At 37.4% G+C, this 25,915-nt stretch overlaps 1 protein-coding gene across 1 annotated transcript; it reads left to right on the forward strand.

The window, feature by feature from the left end:
• AADAC (arylacetamide deacetylase) lies at nucleotides 1–25,915 on the forward strand. Its single transcript, XM_060767705.2, has 5 exons — nucleotides 1–348; nucleotides 17,150–17,372; nucleotides 20,788–20,857; nucleotides 23,112–23,283; nucleotides 24,971–25,915. The coding sequence occupies exons 1-5, from the start codon at nucleotides 211–213 to the stop codon at nucleotides 25,577–25,579; spliced, it is 1,212 nt and encodes a 403-aa protein (XP_060623688.2). The 5' UTR covers nucleotides 1–210; the 3' UTR covers nucleotides 25,580–25,915.

Raw genomic sequence — 25,915 nt, forward strand, 5'->3', positions numbered from 1 at the left:
GGCGTAGTACTGCAGGTTGTTTTGTTGTATCTTGCCTCTGTATAGAAGCCTAACCTTTTTACTGTGATCAAAGGAGACCTGACCCCTTTGGGCGTGATCTGTGTGTAACAGCAGACTAACTTTGTGGCTGTCAGCTGACTTGCTCAGTTAAGTATCTGTGTGAGGCTAGTCAATGGGAATCAGTCTTGAAGAAAGAGGATATAGTAAAAGATGGGAAAGAAATCACTATGCCTCCTGGTTGCTTCTGTTCTGATTGCCTATTATGTTTACATCCCGCTTCCAGAGAATAGCGAGGGAGGCTGGAAACTGATGCTGATCGATGCTGGCTTTAGAACCTTAGGACACATGGTAAGTGTTTTAAATGTTCATTTATTCTCGGGCTCTGCATTAGAGATTGCTCAGATTAAAAAAATGTGCATTAGGCAATGAAAGAAAATGACAAGGGCAGGGAATGCAGCAGATCAGGTTTGTGCAAAATGCGAGCTAATAGTATATGTAACTGAATGAATGATTGGGAGTGGTGGAATGAGGGGGGGGGGAGTAGAATAGTATAGACCTGGCGCATTCTCTCTGTGTATAAATAGCCTCTCTTTGGGTATAAATATTCAATCTATTCAAAGGAATGCCAATGGAGGAAAAGCTACCTACTTGTTAAAATGTGTTGCTTTCAGAGGTTCTGCATTCTGTTTTCTCTTTAATTTATTGCGCTCCCTGAGAGATATGAGCGGGATGCTCACTACTGAGGCAGAAAAAATCCACAACATCCTTTGATAATGGTTTTACTTACCATGACTCACATAGCCCAGATACTTTTTAGTCTGCTGCATGGATGTTTCTATAAATAACCAGGGCTAATTCTGGAAGTAATCAATCAAATATAAAGTGGTTAGAATGTTTCTTGTTAGTAATGTAATTTCTAATTGAAATTCTATGTGGGAGGGAGAAAACTAACCCTCTTAATATGAAACAAGTGGGGTGTAGCTAATGATCTGTAAGTAGAGTCATGCCCATGATAGGAATCACACATCACTTTCAATACTTTAATGAATTTGTCTTTTTATTTGTTCACACTAACCTGTGGTTTCAGGCTTGGCACTGGGTAGTTTTTAACTGGTCATATAGTAATTTAAGTGTTGGAGAGCAGGGTTTGAATTCCTGTTTAGCCCACTAAGAGTGTGAAAGTCACACTCTCTCAGCCTCAGAGAAGAACAATGACAAGCCTCTTCTTAATAAATCTTGCTAAGAAAACAGTGTGATAGATTCACTATATAATCACCATAGGTCAAAAGCAACATCAAGGTGCACAACAACAATGTAGCAGTTACTCAACTTGTTGACACTGAATTTTATCTTTTTCACATATGCTAATAGACACAATGCCTGCACCATCCAAAGATGATAAGAGAGGGAGGGGAACATGAAGTGCAGTTTTCTTCCTTAATACGTGATTTCTTGTATTTTGCTTGCTAAATACAGCTACTGCAATGAACACAGATAAGCTGTTTTGCCTGCTGCTCTAGTGAGAGCAGCTTTTCTGAATATTTGCTGAGGTGTGCAGAAAAGCCACTCTAAAGTCTCATGTGTGGCGGTAGCAGGGTGTCAGCTTTCATGTGACTGCAGGGCGAGTTAGTGATATCTCAGGAGGTCATAAAAATACAGCCTTAGAAAATAAGGAAAACAAAGAAATCAGAAACGAGTTGGCAGACCAAGGGAGCAAAGGACAATTCAAAGTGAGGCTAGGCTGTGGGTAGAAATTCAGAATCATGGAGACTTTGTTTGCATAGGGAGGTGCATAGCAGAAGAAACAAAAGAGAAGCAGTATAATTAGCAGTGATGGAGGGAGATAGAAATTTGGGGATGTGAATATTTGATTGTTTCATTCTTGAAAGTAGAATGAATAACCTTCTCACTTATCTCCAGTGCAGATAAAATTAATATCTTAGTGTTTCAGAAAATTATCTGTGCTGTTTGGGGTTTTTGTTTGCCTGAAGAATCATGGTTTTCAAGTAAAAACACTGTTTTCAGAAAGCCATTAGCATTATGTGTCCATGTGCAGTAAATACAGAATGCCAGGAAACTGTAGAGGGGTGTGGCATGGCATATTCCAGGACAAGGTATGATTGGTGAACTAGAATCCTGAACCGGACCACTTTTCATTGCAAGAATTTACCACTGGCCTCATTTAATGAAGATGAATTTTCCTAAGGGTTATACAGATTTTTTTTTACATTGAAAGCCATTCAGGTTGCCCTCATTTCCCTTTCCCTTGATGTATCTCTATATCTGTTTACTATTTGTCTGTCAATCGTATACACCACAAGGGTTTCTGAGGCAATGAACAAACAGAAATGATTAAAACTATACAAAGTATTTTAAAACTTTAAAATGTCCTAAAATAATCAAAATCCATCCTAAGATCCAATTTCAAAGCATTTAAAGAAGTAACTTCAATCATTAAATGCTATATATACCAGCTCTATGTTGGCTGCTCACTTCTAAAAGAGGGGACACCAACCTTGCATAGCGGATGCTATGTGTACCAACCAAATTGACTTCATGAAGTGTTGAGACAAGCAAGAAGATTCCTTTGAAGATCGCAAATGTCTGATAGGTTCATATGGGATGAAGTGGTCTTCCAGATATCTTGTATTCAAATATACAGGCCTTCTCCCTATATTTTGGCAGCAGCCAAACAATATAAGTTGTTATATTATTTTTCATTTTTCTGCCTGTGTGAAGCTACAGGATGATGGCAATGGCAGGAAATCTTTACTAACTACTTAGTTTCTAAGTAGAAATCTTGAACGCAAAAGTGCTGCAGAAGAATAAATACTAGGCCTATGTGATCAATGAAAACAAAATGTTTTAATTGGGGGGAGGGAGCAGACAACCATTTCAAAAGTGTTTCTAAAATATTGTAAGGGGTCCATATTGTAACTATAAAGATATAACAATTTTTTTGTTAGTTTTTCATAACGTAATTGTGCCAATGGGGAAACTCCAGGGGCTCCCATTTCCCTCATTGTTACAGCTATTGGCATGAAACTTGCTACAACTGTAGAACATATTTTTACCACTGTTACTCTCCCCCCTCCCCTCCCCCCCAAGGTTCACAATGCTTCAGTCATCCTGTTGTAGCCTGGTCAGATTCTGAGGAAGGAAGAAATTGAGGAAGGGGATGCTGAGATACAATTCAGAGGGCCCAGAGGAGGATAGCTGTGGCCTGGAGAGAGTTGTTTTGGAATTTCCTGGCAGTTCCTATGAGACTGGAGAAACTGATATCAATTCTCATGAAAATCTGCCAGAAGTGCAGTCTAAACTTTAAAAGTTGTACAATGCATTGTGAGAGCAACATTGTATTCAGATGAACAGCTCTTGGTTCTTGGTCCTATGTTTTTGGAACTTGTGTATTCAAGTTTCTAAGTTTGTTCTTGTTTATAGTTCATGCGTAGCATAGATTGCCTGCCTTGGATTCATGCTATCTTGTTTATGGATATATCTGTTGATTGGTGCTTGAAACTGTATTTGAAAGGATTTTGGGCTCTTTGCTATCTAGGACTTTCGGGACTTTGATTCTCTTTTTTGGATTTGCTTATTTTTATATACTTTTCTCTAAATAAACTTTTACTGACTGCATTATCTGGACAGAATGTGGTTTGTGGTGAAAAGGTGTTGCAGGACTCTAGTACAATGCATTCACTGATTTTTGGGGAATTTTTAATGTTTTTTAAAACTTTTTTTAAAACTACAAGAGCTAGCTGCTTGATTTTGTTTAAACAAGATAGTCAGGGAATCATTCCCCCAAGTTTCAGAAAAATCTACACATCTAATGATTTTTGGGGAATTTAAGAAGTTTTGACAAAAACTTTTCTTTTAGAAAAAGCCACAACAGCTATCCCCTTGAATGTCTCTCTATATGACACACAACACATTATATAGAATTACCACTTAGGGATTTTCCTCCCAATCCAGCACAGATTTACTATCAGTCCTCTTTGCAGGTTCAATAATTTATTGGAATTCTTGCTGCTACTATGGATGGACAATAGTCCTCCTCTACCTCATTGGGGCTTTCTGATGTGAACAGAATTCTGGGAAATGTAGTTTAGGGCATGGCCTTTTGATTCTCTGCTACTGATTCCTCACCTTCCCAAACCACATTTTCCAGAATTCTCAGTCTCCCTGCCAATTGTGACAGGCAACCTGGCTTTCCTTAATTTAAAGAGGAATGGCCTCTTTGGCTTTGCACCACTGGTACAGTTTGAACATGAAACTGATTAGGGGAGACTTATAAGGTTTACTGAACTGTAATGAAAAGTCATAGGTAAGTGTTTTGATTCCTAAGTTTTTTTGCATGAGTGCCCCTTGCGTTTCTTAATATTTCTTTGTATTATGAATCTTATGAAATAATGCGACAGATGAGGCAGAAATGACTTTTTTCACATTCCTAATGACACTCTAAAGGTTTCAGATCCTGTCTGATTTTGGAAACCAATTGAGGTTAGTCCTGGTTAGTACTTGTATGGGCAACCATCACTGATCATCGGAAGCTATACGTTATGTTTTAGAGCAACTGGCAAAACTACTGAGTATTCCTTGCTTAAGAAAATACTATGAAATTCATGAAGTAGCCATAAATTGATAGGCAACTTGAAGGCATACATACAAATCTAGGCAGCCACTTTCTAGTCATGATTGTTATTTAGGCATGATTGTGACACTATTGCCAGGATTGAAACTCCTCTCCCCAAACAATTTGAATAAGTATCAGCTTCATGGGGAGAAGATCCATCCTACCAACAATTGGAGCCTGGTTTAGGAGGGGGTTGGACCAGGAGAGGTTACAGTTCAGTATAATTAATTGAATTGCTGATACAGAATTCTGGCCAACATGTGTAAGCAAATGCCAAGCCCTTGCTTTTTGTCCCAGTTATAAATCTCAAACCTTTGAATATATCATAAGATATGCACAAAAGACAAACAATCTCTTTCTCAAGCATTTTATAGATGAGGCAAACAAAGTGCTGAGAGAAATGATAAATGGAACAAAAGGAGAAAATCAATCCACCCATTTTTAAGAATACTTGCCATGTTTAGTTAGGCAAACCTTTTAAGAGGTCCAAAGTCTGCACGTATACACTCTCTTACTGTGCCAAAGAAACATGATGGAAAAAACAGTGTGAAGGGCAAGTCCTCAAATTGTTGAGCATGAAATTATGCTGGAGAGAAGCACACTGACCTGGATAATAATAATAATAATAATAATAATAATAAGAAGAAGAAGAAGAAGAAGAAGAAAAATAGTAATGTTTATTTATACCCCGCTTTTTGCTCCACAAGGAGACTCAAAGCAAATTACATTAAACAATTTCCATACAATTTAAAATCTACAAACATACAAACATTAAATCAGAATTAAACATCAATGGTGTTTTAAAAATTAACAGTTAAAATCCCTAAAACATATTTAAAGCTAAAACTACAGCGCCACCAACTTGATCTTTAAAAAACCCCTTCTTTAAAACCTGCCTAAATAAAAAGGTTTTAGCCTGCTGTTGAAAGAACAGCAGGGAGGGGACCGTTTTGGCTTCCCTGGGCAGAGGTTCCAGAGACATTAACACCTTTCATTAGTGCCTGGCTGCCCACATCTCCTTGCATATGTCGGCCCAGGCCCTGAGATCTTCAGGAAAGGCCTTCTATCCATCTTGTTCCCACCAACTAAGCTTGAGATGTAGGTGGAACTGAGAAGGGCCTCTCCTGAAGATCTCAGTGGCCGGGCAGACTTATGAAAGGAGATGTGGTCAGGTAGGTGCTAATGAAAGGTGTTAACAACCAGTTATTATTGGGGATGTCCCTTATTTGAGGATCAGAAAGCTTTTCTTTTTATGTAAATGGAACAAAATGCCAAGAAATCACATATTTTTGAGTGTGAGCACTTCATAACGACAGAAATCCATGCATTGTGTCATTTATGAATGCGGGCATGCTAAATTTGTAAAGAAACGTGGTTAATAGGACTGGGCAACCACAGAAAAATTTGTTTCTAAACTCGATTCGTTTTTAGGGTTTTTTTGCGTTTCGATTTTTAAAAGAATTCCGAAATTTTTCTTTAAAAAAGTTCGAAATTTACGAAATTTCGGAAATTACGAAACAATTACGGAACAATTACGAAACAATTACGAATCGATTCGTTAATGGCGGACGCGACCGCACAATATGCTAAAAAAAACCTCCAAATAGGACAGGGGGAACTTCTGAAGCTTCCCTCTCCCTCTGTTGTTGACTGTTGGTGTGATAATTATATATTTTTTTTTTCACTGATAAAACAAACAACAACTATAAAACTTGCACCAGACATGCGGAAATAATAACGAAACGATTTCGAAACAATTTCGAAACAATTACGAAACAATTACGAAACGGATTGAAAAATTCGTTTCGATTTTTAGTTGCTCCTGAATAGTTCAATATCACTTCATTATAAAAAAAATAACGAATTAATAACGAATTACGAAATTAACGAATGAAACCACCCAGCCCTAGTGGTTAAATTAACTTAAATCAATAATTTCATTTAATATTTGGATGGAAAACAAAACTGATTGTCACATCTGCATGCCATTAATATTTACTGTTCCTTCTTGCTGTTTTGAAAACCCAGCCTCACTAGCCTTGAGCCAAAGTTGCACTTTTGTTGAGTGATTTTACCCTGGTGTTCCTAGTTTTCCAGAAGTCCAAATCAGACCGATGGATAGAAGGCAAAAGCAGAGATTTATTCTTAATAGTCAGAGAGGATGTCGGCAGAGAAAGCATTCCAAATTACTGACACAACACAACTGATAATACAGAGCATATTTTTACATCTGTCAGCTATTAAAGAAATCAGCACCAGCTTCTGATTAGTTGAAAAATTGTTTGGCTACGATCTGTATCTGAGTAGGTCTGTTATCATCACGGGTTAGTTATTTATATGGTGGGAAATTGAATAAATTTTCATTGGAGCATTTGAAGTGTCAGTCTATTGATCTATCTATGAGAGGGGTGTGATCAGAAAATAATGTAGAGTGGCCTTGAGAAATGAGTCCATGATGGGCTTAATGGGTTGACTCTGGTTAATGCAATAGGGTTAGTCCAATGTACACAATAGATACTTGGGGATGATGACCATTTCAATAGATGAGGCTGGCTTGACGCATGGATGCTGGATCTTTCCCCACAGATAGCTCTGATCTTACCTATGGGAGCAAGAAACGGACCCAGGAACTCTAATGCAGGTTTCAACCAACCCACAAAATTTTCAACCCCCCGCCCCTGAAATTTTCAACCCCTCCTGAAATTTTTTTCTGGCTACGGCCTTGTGTGAGGGGATTATAGAAATTAAAGGTAGGGATTTGGGGTGTGAACAGGCAGCATTGCAGAGACAATTCATACAAAAGGTTATGTAAGACGAAAGGTGTGCATACTCAATTGGTTCTGGCTGGCTTGCAGCTTTTATGTATATTATTTTATGCTATCTCTTGTTAATGTTATGTTTATGCTGTTTTATTTGTATGTATTGATTATGTTACTTGGAAACCACTCTGAGTCCCCTTGGGGAGATAGAGCAGTATATAAACAAAGTTTTGTTGTTTGTTGTTGTTTCATAATTTGATGTCCAATTTCTCGATATCAGTTTGATAGCACTTTAACTGCCATGGCTCAGAGCTATAGAATCCTGGGATTTTTAGTTTGGCTATGCACTAGCAGTTTTGGTAAGATATACCCTATAAAGAAACAATGCCCATTATTCTATAGCATTGGACTGTGGGAGTTGAAGTGGTAGTCAAGCTGCATTGATTCTAAAGTCCAATAGAAGAATTTTATTCTTTTTGGTGTATGGGAGAAGATGCCTGCAGAAGCTTGGTCTTACTTTTCCATTCCTACTATAAAGGGTTTTTAAAACTAGGAACAGGAATGACAAAACATGCCATTTTATTATTCAGAGATGGAGGTATGAGTGAAATGAAGATAGCAGCTCATTTAACAGCATGCCAGTACAGATATCACTTCTACCTGTACAGTCTATCATCAAAGCAAGCATATATCTATGTCTTACAATTTATAGCAGTCATGGAAAATCTGCACAGCAACAGCATATATTGATGTATAACACACCACTATACTGGATAGTCTTTGTGAAACAGTGGTCATTAAGCCATAACGGTATATTTTTGAACAAGCACATGGTGAAAGCCTTTTCCTTTTCAGATTGTTATTCATAGAAAGTGACAGTTAATGATATTGCTGGAGTGTTCTGGAGATGTTTAATCTGCGTTTCCCCAGAGATAAGAACTGAGTAACTGTAGTTTTAAAACTTTTTTTGTAGTTGAGAATACCTTTTCCTTCCATATAGCTCCATCTTACTTTGATCTTTACTTTCTGACCTTTTCATATCAGAATTCTCTGGGCATTCAGGTGTTGTTGGGTCATAACTCTCAGCTGCCTTAGCCTGGGAGTTATACTCCAACAGTCATTGAGATACCAGGACTTGCAATTCAGCAACATCTGGAAAGTTGCATATTTTCCAGCAGTGCTTCAAACTTTGGGGCAAGGACCAATCAGAAGACTATGGAGTAAGTACAGATTCCATCTTCTCACATCGCAACAGTATTACTGCAGAGGTAGGCAGGTAACATATATTATTTCATCATTATCACTGGTGTTTCCTTGTGGCTTAGTATGATTGTCTTCCAGAAGTGAAGTCTTGGTGGTAGATCCATAAGTGACTGTAGAGTCCCAGTCTGGATCTGCATGGTCTATCACAGGCATGGGCAAACTTCAGCTCTCCAGGTGTTTTAGACTTCAGTCCCACCAATTTCTAACAGCCAGTAATCTGGCTGGGATTTCTGGGAGTAGAAGTCCAAAACACCTGGAGGGCCGAAGTTTGCCCATGCCTGGTCTTTCACAATGAGGACATTCATTTTCAGATGGAAGGCAGTCCCAACAAAGCTTTGCTCAGTATGACTTCCTCTTGGCACATTTCTTCCTCCTCTCTCTATTCCTCCCTCTCCCTCTATTTATGACTCTTCAAAATCCACAGCACTGTTTGTAACAGCTAACCTCCTGTTAGAACATTCAAGGGCTAGGAATCATCAGCTCTCAGCGCTTATGTCACATTTTTAAGGTTTTCCATTCTTGAGCTGAGATTAAAGTAACTGCTTTGGGAGACAGTGTTTGGGCATTTGGACAACATGGCCAGTTCAATGAAGTTGATGGTGGAGGATCATCGCTTCAATGCCGGTGGTCTTTGCTCTTTCCAGAATGCTGATGCTGGTTCCTGTCTTCCAAAGAGATTTGATCATCTGAGCTCTGCAAATGCATTTTTTTAATTAAGCAGAGAGTGTTTGAGAATCAGGATATTGGTAGGGATATGAAGATGATTATTTATAAAGCTATTGTCAGTCCAACTGTTGTACGCCTGCAAAACATGGACTGTCTACAAACATCACTCTCATTTTCTGGAAAGATTCAATCAGTGCTGCCTTTGTTATATAATTTAGATATTGTTGGACTGCAACTACAGTCATCCCTAGGTGATATAGCAAGTGGTGATTGATAATGGATGTTACAGTGTGGGTTGGCAACATGTTCTTCACTCCTGTTTAATGGCATTTAATAACAATCTGCATTGAATTGCTATTTTGAATGACATGCAATATGGATTGAGAATGTCATAAATGGACACCCCACATGCTTCCTCTCTCAACCAAAATGCATTATCTTGGAAAATTACTTTTTAAAAACAAATTGTTACCATTACCTTTACCTGTTACCTGTTTCTCTGTTATGCATTGGCATTACTTTTGACTTAGTTTTTTTACATGCTTTCTTCACAGCTGGTTACCCTCTACTTAATTTTTAATTCTTTTGTGGGGTGGAATGCATCTGAAGAAGTAAGAAAATGATTTGAAATCTGAAATATTCCTCAAAATAGTATTGAGAAGTATTGAGTAAATGCAACTTGTTGCATGGAGAAAAATAGTGATACTATCAGTTACATTACTTTTCAAAACACACAAAGCAACATGTTGTTACATGTATTATGTTACTGCCAATTTCTAATCATGTGTCATTTCCTACATACCCATGAGATATTGGCAACTTATGGTTCCATGACATAACACTGCAAGATGCAGTTAAACTGTTCTTTGTTCTAAAACATCAATGAAATGAATAATTTTTTCAAAGATTTCTGTTTCAGACAATTTATGCACATCTCTCAAAAAACCCTTTTCAGACAATGTGCCCCACAACTGAAAGGGCACTACAAATGTCATTTCCCATTGCTCTGATATACTGCCTCAAAAACCCTTCTGATGTAGCACTGCTGAAAATTTAGGTTATGTTCAGCTTTTAACAATATATATGAACCCCCAAAGTTGTAAGATCTATTGAACAAAACGCCAGTATTGAGTCCCGGGCTTACAAAAAGGTGGGGTGCAAATAGAGTTACTAAATTCCTTTCTAACCTATATCAGTTTTGGAGTTGGGTATGCCAGCTTTGTTAATACTTTAGTGCTGTAACAAACGTGGCCAATAAACTGAAACTGAATGCTAACAAGAGATTATATGGATTGATGATTCTGAAGTTCAATTCAGGAAACTGTATGAGGATGCAATCTCTGTGTAAGTGCAGGTATATAGTTTGGAAATAACCCTTGATCCTCCTCTGTTACTGGCGACTCTGTACCTTAGAGTGCATGGCCATGGCTTTGGTTGGACAGGGGCACTGTGCAACCACATGTGCTAGTGACTTACCATGTAGCTTATTATAATGAATGGAATGTGGTTCTTCCCTAAAAGACAACTCATAGGCTACTAGAATAGGATGTGTTAGTTCTGAACAATAACAAGTGACATTAGGGATCTCAGTACCTAGGAGTGCTTCTTTCTATACACAAATGTGAGATCATACATGGGGATCAACCCTTCATCATCTTTTACTTATGTTTTCTTTCCACAACTGCTATTCTCACATCCACAGAAAACGTGCACAAGTGTAAAGACAACTGCTAAGGAGAGAGTTCAGGTCAGAAGGAACAGCTGGGGAAAAGGCCTTTACCTGAGTCAGACCTGAGTCTGCTTACTAAATCTGGTGAATAGCTTAGCTAGTTATTATTTATTATTTTATTTTGAACCTGTCTTTCTTCTGATATAGGGACTCAAGGTGGCTAACAGCAAACATGACACAATACAAATTAAAACATAGCAAATGCATGTCAATATTAAAATAAGATTAAAAACAATTAAATATTTTGTGTTATTAAACATATTAAATAAAATCCAATTAAAATTAAATAAAATACACATAAAGCTATATTTTAAAATCACACAAACCCTTTATTATGCTTAGGTGGGGTCAAACAAACACATTCCATAGGAAATGGAATTACTTCTACCAGATGCAAATCATTAACGAAGGGCTCACACCATGCTTTTCTCCATAATCCACATTTTAAATATTAAACATCTGGGATGGAACATGAACACATGTGCTTTACAAGAATCTCAATGCATTTATTAATAATATTTATTATCTGTTAAGGACTTTAAAAACTACTCAGTGATAATAGTGTGATGATGCTCTTCACTTCTCTCTCTCAGTCATTTCTCCCCATTCCATTGTTTTAGAATTGTGATTCTTAGGCAATGGACTATGCTCCCTTGAGTGTACGATCAGTATTCCAGGGTAGGTTTTTATAGTTTGAAAAAAACCCATTATATTTTATAATTTTATTTTCTTTAGAAAATGGGAATTTTGTACATGGCTTGTTCCATCAGCCTATGCTGCATAATAGTGTACCTATCATCCTTTATCTTTTTAAAATCTATAGTGTGGAGTTTCTTATCTCTGGATACTGGCACTGTGCACCCCTTATGCAGCTCACTTAATGTTCCCCCAACAAATCTGACACTTTGTGGCATTAAATTGTTGCTGGTGTAAGCTGCCCTGAGTCCCCCCTTGGGGGTTGATAAGGGTGGGTTAGAAATGTGGAAAATAATAATAATAAAATTTGTTTCCCAGCACCAAATATTTACATCCTCAAATAGATTCTAAATTTACAAATGGTTTAATCTGCATTTAATCATGCTATTTTACATGCCAGAAAAAATTACTGGGCAAGATAGGTTGAAAGAAGAATGAGATATTTATATTTGTACTTATAAAATGGATGCATGGGTTAAGGACTAAGAAACACTGTTTTTGGATATTTATAGTAAATTCTTCTTTCTGCTAGCTTCCCTAATTGCTCCTTGGCTCATCTTTAAACCTCCTGACAGTCATGGTCTCCTACTGATCTACACACCCTTACTGCTTGCTGGCACCATTTCATTTGTTGTTGTTGTTGCTGTTTCATGCTGTTAAGCATTTCTTCATAGTTCAGGGCTTTCCTTCAGGCTGTGCATTAATTGCCTGCTTGGATTGCAGAAGTTCCTGTTTGCTTGTAGGTCTCAAAAGGACAGGGGAGGGGAGGCAATAAATATTTCTGAATTTGCTTAATGACTCCATCCCAATAGGAGCATAAAGTGAGGGAAATTGTTAATGCCTTTCTGTTTTGTTTAAAGAAAAGTTGATAATTTATTTGCCACCATCACATGTGATATACACTGTCAATTTCTACAGAAATTCTCCACTTTCTGAGCTATCACATGGGCAAGTGTATTCTCTCCCATAGTGCTTTCTTTAATAATAATAATAATAATAATAATAATAATAATAATAATAATGGAATAGGATAATCAAATCATTAAAAATATCTCTGTGACGTGAAAAATTCTATACTGAGGAATCATTCATAAGAAACCACCCTTCAATAAATTAGCCAAATTCTGTTTCTTCTATCAAAGACTAAAACATGTTAATTGAGCCTAAATTGTGTGTAGGTAAAGGTAAAGGTAGTCCCCTGATATTAAGTCCAGTCATGTCTGACTCTGGGGTGTGGTGCTCATCTCCATTTCTAAGCCGAAGAGCCAGCATTGTCCATAGACACCTCCAAGGTCATGTGGCCGGCATGACTGCATGGAGCGCCGGTACCTATTGATCTACTCACATTTGCATGTTTTCGAACTGCTAGGTTGGCAGAAGCTAGGGCTGACAGCGGAAGCTCATGCCGCTCCCCGGAATCGAACCTGCGACCTTTCGATCAACAAGCTCAGCAGCTCAGTGCTTGTGTGTACTGGTATCCAATTCAGTTCACTAAAAGAATCCAGAATTACTGCTAGGCTTTGATATTTACATATAGTAAAGACATTTGCACAAGCCAATTCATGCATGCTTCAGGACTGTGGGGCTCAATTATGCCAGCTTCCAAGTCAGTGGAGTGGTGAATTGGCTGCTCATTTTAACCCAGGATTTTAAGGAAATATCCAATGTATTAAACCCTATCCTTATAATAGATTGAGTACCCTGGATAGCTCATTTAGTTTTCATTCTAATGATTAGAGTAGATAAACTGCCAGCCTATAGTGTTGGGGAGGGGAGGGGAAGACGACAGACAGAAGATCAGGAAACTGTTCATTCTACCAAATTTTGCAAATAGCCTGCTTATACTTGTGGTACATACAATCAATTTGTATCCTGCCTTGAGCCATGAGGAGAGGCAGGTGATAAATAAATAAATAAATAAATAAATAAATAAATAAATAAATAAAATAAATTATCATGTCTATAGGTGCACGTAGGTTTATGTAGCATCATGTTAGTAATGATAAATCCAATCAAAACTCATTTTGGGGGGTTGTGGAGGCAGTCAGAATTACTTAGCAACCACATACCAACCACAGACTCCTCCAAACTCCCATTCTAAGTGAGGCAGCACCCCCTCGTCCTTTAATAATGGCATTTCCATCTTGTTTCAGAGCAGAAGCAGCAGTAGAGACACATCTAACTATTTTTCTATAGCTGAACTTGATGTGAAGATGCCATCTGCTGAATCAACTTAAAGGATCCCCTAGGAGATCCATGTGGATGCTTTTTGAAGGGCATCCAGATACAGGAAAATAGCTGGATGTGTCTGCAGCATTCTCCTCATCCTCTCCAAAGATTTAGCTAAAAGATGATTTTGGGATGTGTTGGAGATACAGCTATGAGGTGACATACCAGATATATACCTCATTTGTAGCAAATAAACACTTTGGTTGTTTTTTCAGATAATCATTTACTTGTACAATTGGTTGACTTATGTATCCTGACAGCATGGAATGACATGACTCACTAAAGAATGCATTTTTTTAAAGAAAATCTGTGAACACTGTCAGTTATTACAGGTTTACAATATGTGCATGAAGAAATACTTTAGTCATAGGTGTACAATGAAAACAATTGAGATTGTTGCTCCAAAAGGATTTTTCTCGCTCCTTAAGCAATTCACCCTCCTACTCAGTGTTCTAATGTGTGCTGAGAGTTTTAAAGTTCTTGTTTAGCATTAGTGTACTACATAGTTGTTTATTAATAAACAATAATTCTTAATAAACAATAAGATCTCCATATCCCTGGAGAATATGTTCCTGGGCTGACCATAATTAGCTGAAACTGCAGATACCACCACCGAACTGCAAATATTACCAAACTTCATTAAATTACCAGACTTCCAGCCCCAGAAAATCACAGAGTCACCCTGGAGGATCTAGAAATTCCTAGATGTATACCCTCTCTAGGAATTTGCTAGGACCTCCAAGGCAAGTCTATGCCCCTATTCAGAAGATTTAACCTTTCCATCAATATGATAATTGGATTTTGAAAAATTTGGCTGGTTGGGGAAGCATGGATTGGTGGAGATACTTTTTTCTCAAGATTTCTCTTTCAGGAGTAATTTTTTTTATCTCTAGAGGTAGATTTCTCTCACATCCTGTTGTCTCACTCTCATCCTTAACTATGAGCCATTTGTAAATGGGATGTTTGTAACTTGGGGGTTGCCTGTATTTTAAAATTAATCACTTCTTTTAAAAAATGTCAGCCAGATCTCTAGAGGGTTAAATATTAAACTTAATGGAAGACTAAATCCAGAAAAATGTCAGTGCAGGGTAATAGTAAGCACCCTGGTGGCAGTTTGTAGGTTTCCCCACCTTCCAAAACAGTAGCACTTTTTGTGCTTGTAAAAATAGGGTTGTTTTTTTTTTTAAAAAAAAACAATTGCAAGGCTAGTGGAATGATGCTAAATCTCTAGAGGTTAGAGAAGAATGGTATATAAAAGTTTTAAATAGTAAATAAATAATAAATACATAAATAAATAAAGGTCAGAATGGCTAAGAGAATATTACAAGTACTCGAATGGGTCTATCCCAAGGTCAATTTAGTCTGGTGCCCTTTTCCCACAAATGACTAATCAGATGTTCCTGGGCTATCCGCAACTGGGATGAAAACACAACAATTTACTTCTGCCTCCTTGTTGACCCTGGCAGCTGACATTCCATGGCACAGTGTCTCATGTTATGCGGCAAGTTATGTAACAGTTATCTTTGAGCATAAAATAGACAACAAAATGACAGATATTCACAGAAAGAACAAGTACATACCATTCACAGAGGAATCAAATCCTTACAGAAAATATTGGTGGTGACTTGACTTCAACCCCCACAGAAGCAACACAGCACACATGCATGTAAGAAATATAAATTATGTAACAATACATTAAGCTAGCTTCGGTTTCCCAACAGACACACAATACTACCAGAACAGAAATTTGGAGAAGTGTGTTGTTTACCCACTACATATAAAGGCATCTTCGGGTTCTAAATTAATGCCCCAAACCATTCAGATTATGTTTTAGGAGTTAGAAAGAGAGGTCTTGTTTTTGGCAACTGGATTATATTTTTCCCAAGTAGCTGAAAACATAAATATGATACTAAAAAGAAACTCTTTAAGAAAGGCTAGAAGCACATTTAATTTTCTTCTCTCCAAGAGGCATGGCAATTTGGATGAACTACCTGATGTCTCATGACTATGTTTTGGTCAACCTTTTATCCCCTTTCTGTACTAGGAAGGGGGAAAAGGATTAAGCTGCAGGAAAAAGCTGTGAGATTTATGGTGGGAAAATGTTTTCTCAACATTCAGCCATTGCGTTTCTCAAACACTGGTTGAAGCTAGTGACCTGAGCATTTTCATATGTCCTCACCAGTGAAAGGTTATTGATAGTACCTCTAATTCAGTGGTTCCCAACCTTTTTTTGAACAGGGACCACTATGACCAAGGACCACTTGACCAGGGAATACTTTGACCAGGGACTACTCTACAACATTAGTACCAAAGGGTTACGAATCAGTTTTTGGTCAACTTTAGATTTAGTTTGGTTATCTGGGGTGCTGATTCACAAAATTGCATTAGGATAGACCACATCAGCTCTAGTTTCTGATACAGAACATATACCATTCAGTAGTCACCATCTGCACACCCACAGAAAATGATATTTATTAAATCTCGGCACTATAAGAAGGTTTCGCGAGAACAGTTCCTATCATTGAAATGGTGTAGTAACTGTGAGGCCACGGACCATATTTTAGTTCTTGTAGACCACTGGTGGTCCATGGTCCACAGGGTGGGAACCACTGCTATAACTGGATAAGGTTTGGAGCCTTGTCTAACTCTTTGAGAATGCCCAGCTGCCACTAAGTTGCATCTCCCCAGTAACATCTACATGTGAACTCTTATATTTAATTACATGGTTGTAAATTCAGTGCTTTTAATCTACTCCAAAAGATCCAGTGAATTAGTGGAAATTACATAAGTGTTGTGGGGCTAATTTCCCACTGATGCAATGGGTCAATTCTAGTTGGGCCTAACAATTGGATTTAGGCTAAGATTTGATTCTTCATGTAGATCTTATATAAACCCAGAGTTCAAACCTCCAATATTACACCCAATATATTTCACAGAATGATAAATCTCCAGTGCTCTTTCATATGAAACAAAACTGTAGCAAAAGCCCAGGATGTTTTGCTGTGGGCATTTATAAAGCCTAAAAGATTGTTGATGATGATGATTGCATGTTTGTTGAATTTTGGCATCAAAATTTAAATAAAGGAAAGGCGTACTGGTGAATGTGGACTATTATGCAGTTGAAGCTTTAAAAAAAAAACCCCCTCTGACATAAATATTCCCTTTGTTTTCCAGGCTGACATCGCTGAGAAACTGGGTCTTGCCCATTACATGGAAACAATGATGCTGCTCACATATTTAGAAAATGTAGCACCAGTATCAGATGATAAGGTCACTGTAACAGACACAAAAATGAATGATGTTCCAGTTCGTCTATATGTCCCTAAAGAAAAACCTGACTCTTTGAAAAGGGCAGTAATTTTTATTCATGGAGGTGGATGGTGTCTTGGAGGGGCAGGTAAGCAGGAAGCGTTTTCTCTTGCTAGTATGGACCTTGAATTAAAAAATTTACTCAGGGCATAGTTATTTAAAATTAATTATCTCCTACTACCCAGTTATTGCTGTTTATTGACTGGTGATAACAGTCAAGTAAACTGCAGGTTGGATGGAGAGACCTGTATGTAGTTTGAAGGATAGAGGTTTCTATCTTTAGGCTTTTCATGAGGTGGAATTTGTCGTGCAAGATGCTATAAGGTTGGCTGCTGGTAGCCTTCTAAATCCAAAAGTTCCTTATAAAGTCTTTCTAGGGGACATCTGTTGAAAATAGTGTGGGAAAGTTGTTTGGGGAGGGGGAGTTACAAATAATAATAAGAAATCACATAATCCCACAGTGAACACAGCTTGGCTTTCGGGTCCTGGTTATCATAGGCCGAAATACTACATGCTGTGGATACATTAGTAAAACATTATTACTTACTCCCTGCATACATGAGGAATTGGTTAAATTTTTACACTGGCTTTATTTATTTATTTATTTATTTACACTATTTATATATCGCCTTTCTCACTCCTGGGGGACTCAAAGCGGTTTATTTATTTATTTACAGTATTTATTTATTTATTTATTTGCTTTGCTTCTATACCGCTGTTCTCAGCCCAAGGGCGACTCACAGCGGTGTACAACATGGGAAGAACAAAATACAAAACACAGTATAAAAACAATTCTTGAACCATCATGCAAAAAACATTATACAAAAAGCATTATACAAAACATTGTCATTACTATGAAACCTTTCAGTGTCGTCTCATCGTCCAAACCACGATCCAATATCATTTCCGTTATTCCATTCCTATAGTCATTACCAATCATTGCACTTCTTGTTCGAACGCCTTCTTGAACAACCAGATTTTTAATTTTCTGCGGAATATCAACAGGGAAGGAGCCTGTCTGATGTCCACGGGAAGGGTGTTCCACAGCCGAGGGACCACCACCGAGAAGGTGGTGCCTTTCTCACTTCTGGGGGGACTCAAAGCGGCTTTCATCCAAGGGAGGTCATAGTTCTGCCCATGGGCTGTAGGAGGTACCCATGGTCATTTTTATGGACCCTAGGTGTATCAGGAAAATTGAAAAGTTGAAAATTGATATGGAAATAACATATGAACCACTGAGGGTCACGGAGGAGGAGGAGGTAATCCAATAGTTGTTCAACCATGTTCTAGCACGAGAGCTTAATATACTGTGGCTTTGGATAAAAGGATGGACATAATGACACCAAATTCTGATGTTTCTTGAATGGTGATGTTTGTGTTGCATGCATCCTAGTTAAGACTCTGCCCAATTATTAATTCAGATGATCCAAGAGAGATCCTTGGTGACAGTTCAGTAAATGGAATATGGAATTGAAAATCTTAAAGAGCACAAGAAAAGCTTTAATGGCTCCATATCAAAGTAAATTTAGTCTATCATCTCATTCACATAATCAGATGCTTCTGGATTGTCTACAAGTGGGATGAAAAAGCCATAACTCTTTCCTGCCCCCTTGTGGATCCTGGCAACTGACATTCAGCGGAATAGTGCTCTATGTTAAGGAGAAAGTAATGCGAGATCTACTACAGCAGAATATCCAATTGAGAACATGACACCATCCTAGATTAGCAAATCAGTTTAACGGTCAAATTTCTTCAATTAATAGCTGTAATTTTAGTGAAAATGTTCTGAAAGCAGATAAACTCTGTCTTAAAAGATCTGCAGATACATGCATTATTACCTATACTATTATGTAGAAGATTCAAGGCTGAAGGTATCAATGGTGAAGCCTTGGGAGTTAGGAGTGGGATGTGAACCCTGAGCCATACGCTCTAATTTAGCTTGCAATTCTAAGATGTGGTGAAGAAATCTGCCCCATTTGTGAATTCACCTGGCACACTGGTCAGTTTTTGTAGATAGGAACCATTTGTTTCTTCTTCTCAGATAGCAAAACATTTTCTAAGAAGAATAAACTGCATCTGTTTGCTTTGAATCAAAAACCACTTTTTTTGCAAAAGGAAAATAACAGTTCCATGCAGAAAATGTTGTTTTCTGGGCAAAACAACACAGGCAAATCTTCTCCATTATAAGTTCTGAATTGCAAATAGATTTCAAAAACTCTGTTGTTGTTGAAGACTTTTTCACAATAGAAAGAAAATTATTAAAATTACCAATTGTTTCCTTCAAGTGAAGAATTACTTTCCTAAAGTAATGTAGAGCTGCAGCATTAATCCTTACAACTTTGGATCTTCTAAGCAATTTATTACCCTCTCATTGGCCATTTTTTGCAGCTTCAAACAGATATCAAAGAAAATGGTTTTGCTGTGCAGATGAGGAAAAGGGAAAACCTCAAACCAGTTTAAGATTTATTATTTATTTATTTAGCAGTTTTGTATACCGGTCTTCTCACCTCTATTGAAGGACTCAGGCCGGTTTCCAACATCAGTTTTACAATCATTAAAAACATCATATCCGGATGATGATTGCATAAACCACAAAGCATAATGCATATTAAGGGTTTTCTTTTAATAATAATACTTTATTTATAGGCCACCTTATCTCCCCAAGGGGAATCAGGGTGGCTTCCAGGCAAAAAGGCAAACATTAAATGCCTTGGTGATAAAGCAGAAACAGTACAAGGTAACATCATTATAAACTCATAGAAGGTAAAATTAATAATTAAATAAGCATAGTTTTCTAATCAGACACAAATCCATAATTACATTAATGTACATGTGTGAAACTGGAATTTTTTGTGATACTCAGAGATGAAAAGATGTAACACAGGGTATATAATATATATCACATATCCAAAGTGTAAAATGAAGGAATGGGGGGGGGATCTCATCTAAGATCAGGCCCGTAGCCAGGATTTCGATTCGGGGGGGGGGGGGGCTGAGTTTTTTTCAGGGGGGGTTTCGGGGAGGGGTGCGTTTCGGGGGGGGGGGCTGAGTCTGAGTGAAAGAGGGTCTACCCTAGCAAACCTTTTGTATCATTACCCCAATAACCCCATGCATATGGGATATATTGAGTACGGTGATCAGATCATGACATGAATAAACATAACAGTTTAAATAATGCACCAGTAAGGCCTTTTCACGAACCACTATGAGAATTTCAGGGGGGGGGGGGGGAATGAAGCCCCTCAACCCCCCTCCCTCCCTGGCTACATGCCTGTCTAAGATATTTCCTTGGATTCCAGTCAAGGCACTTAGTCATGGTTGATATAGTTCCACCTTTTAGATAAAGCAATTTGTGCAGTGGTTGTTTTCTGTTGCCAAGGAATCACTGAACTGTAGAGATTCAAGGAAAAGGCTTAAAAAGCCACTGCCAAGAAAAATAGGGAACTGCCTCCATTTGTTTTGTAAGTGTAGTAAAATATGTTTTGTCATTAATTTTGTTGCAGCCATGGGTTCCTACGACCTCATGTCAAGATGGACATCTGAAAGATTAAATGCAGTCGTCATATCAATTGAGTAAGAAAGACTGCTCCAAAGTGAAATTTTGGAGAATTCATATTCATTCTTTTTTTTCTCTTTGTGCATCTGATTAAAAATTATGACAATCCAGAACTGACGAGTACACATAATAATCCAGTATGGATTATGGATGGGGATGTAGAAACCCAATGATTTTCATGAGTTTTGTCATATTTAACCCTATCTTTGAGATAAATGATGACTTCTTTTTAACGGACCAGTTTCAATTGCAATAATAGACTTCTCTACATTTGTTAATCCATGAAAATATGTATTTACTTACTTATTTATTTATTCATGTCCATAATTTTTAATGGTGTCCAGAAACAGATCAAGATTTATACATTCAGTTAACCCTCCATGTTTGCTGGGGTTAGAGGCATGGGAGTGAAAAAGGATATTAGAAAGTGGGGAAAGGGGGAATTAAAAATCCACGAGGACACCTCCCTAGGAAGCTCTTGGTTCTGCCAGAAGTTGACCACAGGATCACACTGGAAGACCTAGAGGATTCCTAGAGAAAATTTTAATCAAATCAGTGAATAAACAAATCCACAAAAATCAAGTCTGCAATTATAGAGGGCCAATTGTATTTTTTAAATATAAAGTACCCTGAAAAACATGATTGAAGGGCAGTATCCATACAGACACACTAGTCATAATAATCTAATGCATGATCTGATGCTGTTGAGAAAATGTCACATGAGAATACATATAATAGTTGAAAAAAAGCAAATGATGTCATTTTAATAATTTTTCAGTAACACTGGAGGGAGAAATCAGTTCCTCTACAAACATTACTTTCTTTTGTATCCCATTTTTTTATTTGACCAGCTCACACAAAGCGATCCCTTTCAAAAGCAATATTAAGATTTTATGCCATATTAGCTGAGACAATCCAACTTTGTGCTATTTGATAGCTCTCTTTTATTCCCCATAATTCTGTCTTTTCTTTTACAAGAACTGGCAGTTAATAACAAGTTAAGAAAAGAAGAAATACAGTGAGTTAGAACTAGATTAAGCGATACAGCTAAATACATTGACACAAATGGTAGATGGGCTGCTAATGTGAGTCCGATTGGTTTTAGTGGGCTTATTAGAAGCATGATTCCAACTAGACCCAATATAATAAGGTGGTCTGGTCGTGTAGAAAATATATGAATTAAAACTCCCACTTCTGCATGAAAGCAGCTGTTACAAGTCAGCACAAACCTGAAAAACTTTGTGATGAATTTTGAACTATAAATGGGAATGAACTAAGGACATCTTAGCTACAAACATGTGTGCCACTAAAAATCTGCACATCTTGTGTAGCTGTCTATTGTAATTTCACCAATATGCTAAAGCAGAGGTATCAAACACATTTTCATGAAAGCACACATCAGCCTTATGTTTGCCTTCAAAGGGCCGTAGAATCCATTGATGGAGAATCAGAGGATACAAAAGACCAACTATGATTTTTTAAACATATTGATTGGTGCTCTTTAGTTTTTACCCAATTTCCACATATGTTATTGAACAGGAGCTTCCATCACTTTTCATTATTTGTCATGTGGAGTGGGGATAATGGGAATTGCAACCCAAGAAGTACTTGTGATTTTGCAGTTGGGGAAAGGCTAAAGACATTTTAAGGTCAGCCATGATATCCAGAAGCCTTCTATCCAAATTCAAACCCCACATCCTGAGTAACAGTACAAACTGCACCCTTTCAGGTGTTACTGTATTATAATTCCCATCAGCTCTAGTCATGATGTCTAGTAATGATGCTATGAAGAATACAGGAGTTAGAGTTCAGTATTTGGAAGGCCAAAGACAGTGACATGGTGATTCAGCACACTTGCCTTGTGTTTGATACCAGTGTTAAAGTGAAAAGAGAAAATGTTGCATTTTGCACTGGAGTGCTTCTTTCTTTTGTACTGGAGTTTTAAAGTAAAAGAGAAAAGAGAAAAGGTAGTTTACTAATTTTTCCTACATGGATGATGTGACTTTGCGATTTTGGCTCACTCTAAGCAACAGCCTGATTTCCTTCACAGACGTTCCAGACATGCACTGTAATTATCCCCATTTGTAGTAGTAAAGGATGAAACTGTCCTGAGGATGTGAAGAGCATGTAAATAAAGCTGATTAATTGCAGGAAGACATGTCTAAAATCTCTCTCTCTTTCTCTCCCTGTTTTTCATAAATGGCATATATATATATATATATATATATATATATATATATATACACTTCCTTTTGGTCTTCTCCCACAAAGGTACAGATTGGCACCAAAATATCATTTTCCGGTTCAGTTTGAAGATGTATATGCAGTATCAAAGTACTTCCTGCAAAGGAGTGTTCTTGAACAGTACAAAGTAGATCCAGAAAGAGTATGCATTTCAGGAGACAGCGCAGGAGGGAACTTGGCTGCAGCCGTAACACAGCAGGTGAATAAAAGATATGTGATAGTAATGGTTCCAAAATGGATGAAATTAAAGTTGTGTTTCCTTTCTATATAACTAAAGAATCCTCTGCAATAGTCTTTTGGAGATGTTGGTAGACAATGCTGTTGGAAGAATATCTGATATAAAGTGAGTTGTTGAAATAAAGGAAGAACTGCCTTTCTTCCATGCATTGTTCTATATCATGATCTAGTAATTTGCAAACTTGGATTAGCATCCATTTTTTAAGACTGCAATTCCCATAATCTGTTCTCATAGGACAGTCTGAAAGATTTTGAGGTGGATCTACTCTGCCATATAATCCAGTTTCTGAATCCAGATTATCTGCTTTGAACTGGATTATATGACAGTGTAGACTCATATAATTCAGTTCAAAGCAGGTAATATGGATTCAGAAACTAGGTTATATAGCAGTGTCGATGGGGCTTGGGAGACAAAATCCAAAAATGTTTGGGGTAAAAAAGCCTTACACACTGGGGCATCAAATAATAAAGAATTTAAATAAAAGGTGTTGTAGTAGCAGAAACAGAATTGTTGCTAAGAATTTCAAAGTGACAATTATCCAGAACTCTTGGTAATAACAATTGTTTTGGTGGTCTGTGTAACTGTATAGCAGATGTTTGTGTGGATTTAGAAATTTGAAATGCTCTAATTTCCATTATATTTACAATGTTTAGCTTGTTGACTCTTGTCTTATGCTTAGAAAAGGTAGAACAAATTAGGACCTGTCTTATATGAGCCTCCAAAATACTTTTAAGACATCAGAACAAAGAACAGTAGGAAAAGCATTATAGATTATTCTCCTTTGATTCCCATGGAAACAGTGAGTGCCTAAACTTGCCCCATCCATTGTGGCTTTCCCTATGTGGAATGCAAAATGATAAAAGAGACATTCCTATTCATTTGCGAAATCTACACACTAGGCATCAGTACTTGCATGGAAAGTTTCCACATGAACAAGAACTTCTTTCCAGGTTGCCCCATCCCCATAAGGGAAGCAATGCTAGATAGGGTAAGGCTAGATGTGCTCTAGGAGAAGTATGAGTTTATTTACCTAAGTAAACTTACTGGTGAATAAATGCTACTGTATAGATTTTGTTACTTTATTATTTATGATGAGTAAAAGCTCAAATTTTGAGACTTCTGAATTTGAGAACTATCTTAGTATAAGACGCATTATGGAAATAAGAATATTAAGTATCTCGGGCCACGCTTCCTATGGAAAAAGTGTTTTCAGGTAATACTTTATAATGCAATCAATCTGTTTCATTCATGGAGAATGTATGCTCATGTCCAGATGATGCCATGTCCCCACTACTTCCTCCATCTCTTCTTTTTTTACCAGAGAAAGTCCATTAGGAAATAAGAGGAAAAATAGAATGCCTCGTGACAAGTAACTGTGCCTTACAACTGTTAGTACCCTTATCTAGAAATCCCCACAAATGGATGGGAATGAATGTGTGTGTTTTTTAAAATGAACTCCTTAAACATATACATTGGACCTATTTCTCCAGGTTTGAATAATAAAATCAAGAAACTTCTTACCCTGAAATTCCTAATTCTCCTTTCTACGTACACTGTAGAATATGAAATATTTTCTGCTTAGATAAATCCATTGTTTTGGGAAAAGAATATGAGAATTACAACTCTTTATCTTTCTAAATTTTTATAGCTTCTCGATGATCCTGATGTCAAAGTTAAACTGAAGATCCAAGTTTTAATCTACCCTGCTCTTCAGACCATTGACATGAATTTGCCATCCTATCAAGACAATAGAAACATGCCAATACTGCCTAAATCTTTAATGCTCAGATTCTGGAGTGAATACTTTACCACCGACCTCTCTCTATTGGAAGCTATAGAAACCAACCAGTATGTTCCTCCAGAATTTAGTCATTTATTTAAGTTTGTAAACTGGAGTGAATGGCTACCTGAAAGGTTTAAAGGAGGCCATGTTTATACCAGCCCAGTACCAGGAAATTCAAAGGTTGGATGGAAATATCCAGAGTTCTTTGATCCAAGAGCAGCCCCTCTGTTGGTTGATGACATCAAGTTGCGTGGATTACCCCTGACATATGTTATCACGTGTCAATATGATGTCTTGAGAGATGACGGACTCATGTATGTCTCACGTCTTAGAAAAGCAGGAGTTCCAGTAATACATGAACACCTCGAAGGTGCTTTTCATGGAATGCTATTGATGAATTCAGGTCTATTATTCTTAAATGGGGGACAGAAAGCAGCCAATAACTACATTGAGAGGTTAAATAAGAACTTATGAAGGAAACATGTCTGTGGATAGAATGGCTCTTTGTGCTCTGATTCACTCAGGCTTTGTTTTATACTGGTTTTTTCTTCTTGAAGGAAGAAATTTCTCTTTTCAGTGAATTATTTTGATATGATAGTTCTTTGGATATTGTAATTGATATAGAATCATTTCCACCCTCTCTTTTGACAAGACAGAGATAATTTTGGTTTTTTTGCTCCTTTGTCAAATTGTTCTTAATTTAAAAAAAAATCTATCAAACCTTTTAGTGTGAACTTGCTGTCTTTAGAGATGTGAAAGCTTGGGGAGAAAAATTGGGTAAATGGGAATAAAACTCTTTTCCATCAGTGA

The sequence above is a fragment of the Anolis sagrei genome, chromosome 3 (genome assembly GCF_037176765.1).
Source record: "Anolis sagrei isolate rAnoSag1 chromosome 3, rAnoSag1.mat, whole genome shotgun sequence".
NCBI classification, from domain to species: domain Eukaryota; kingdom Metazoa; phylum Chordata; class Lepidosauria; order Squamata; family Dactyloidae; genus Anolis; species Anolis sagrei.

Bases quoted from the DNA above. Each gene is read 5' to 3' on its own strand.
- AADAC (XM_060767705.2), top strand. From the start codon at position 211: ATGGGAAAGAAATCACTATGCCTCCTGGTTGCTTCTGTTCTGATTGCC. The intron at 349-17,149 runs GTAAGTGTTTTA...TTTGTTTTCCAG, and splicing joins TTAGAACCTTAGGACACATG to GCTGACATCGCTGAGAAACT. The intron at 17,373-20,787 runs GTAAGCAGGAAG...ATTTTGTTGCAG, and splicing joins ATGGTGTCTTGGAGGGGCAG to CCATGGGTTCCTACGACCTC.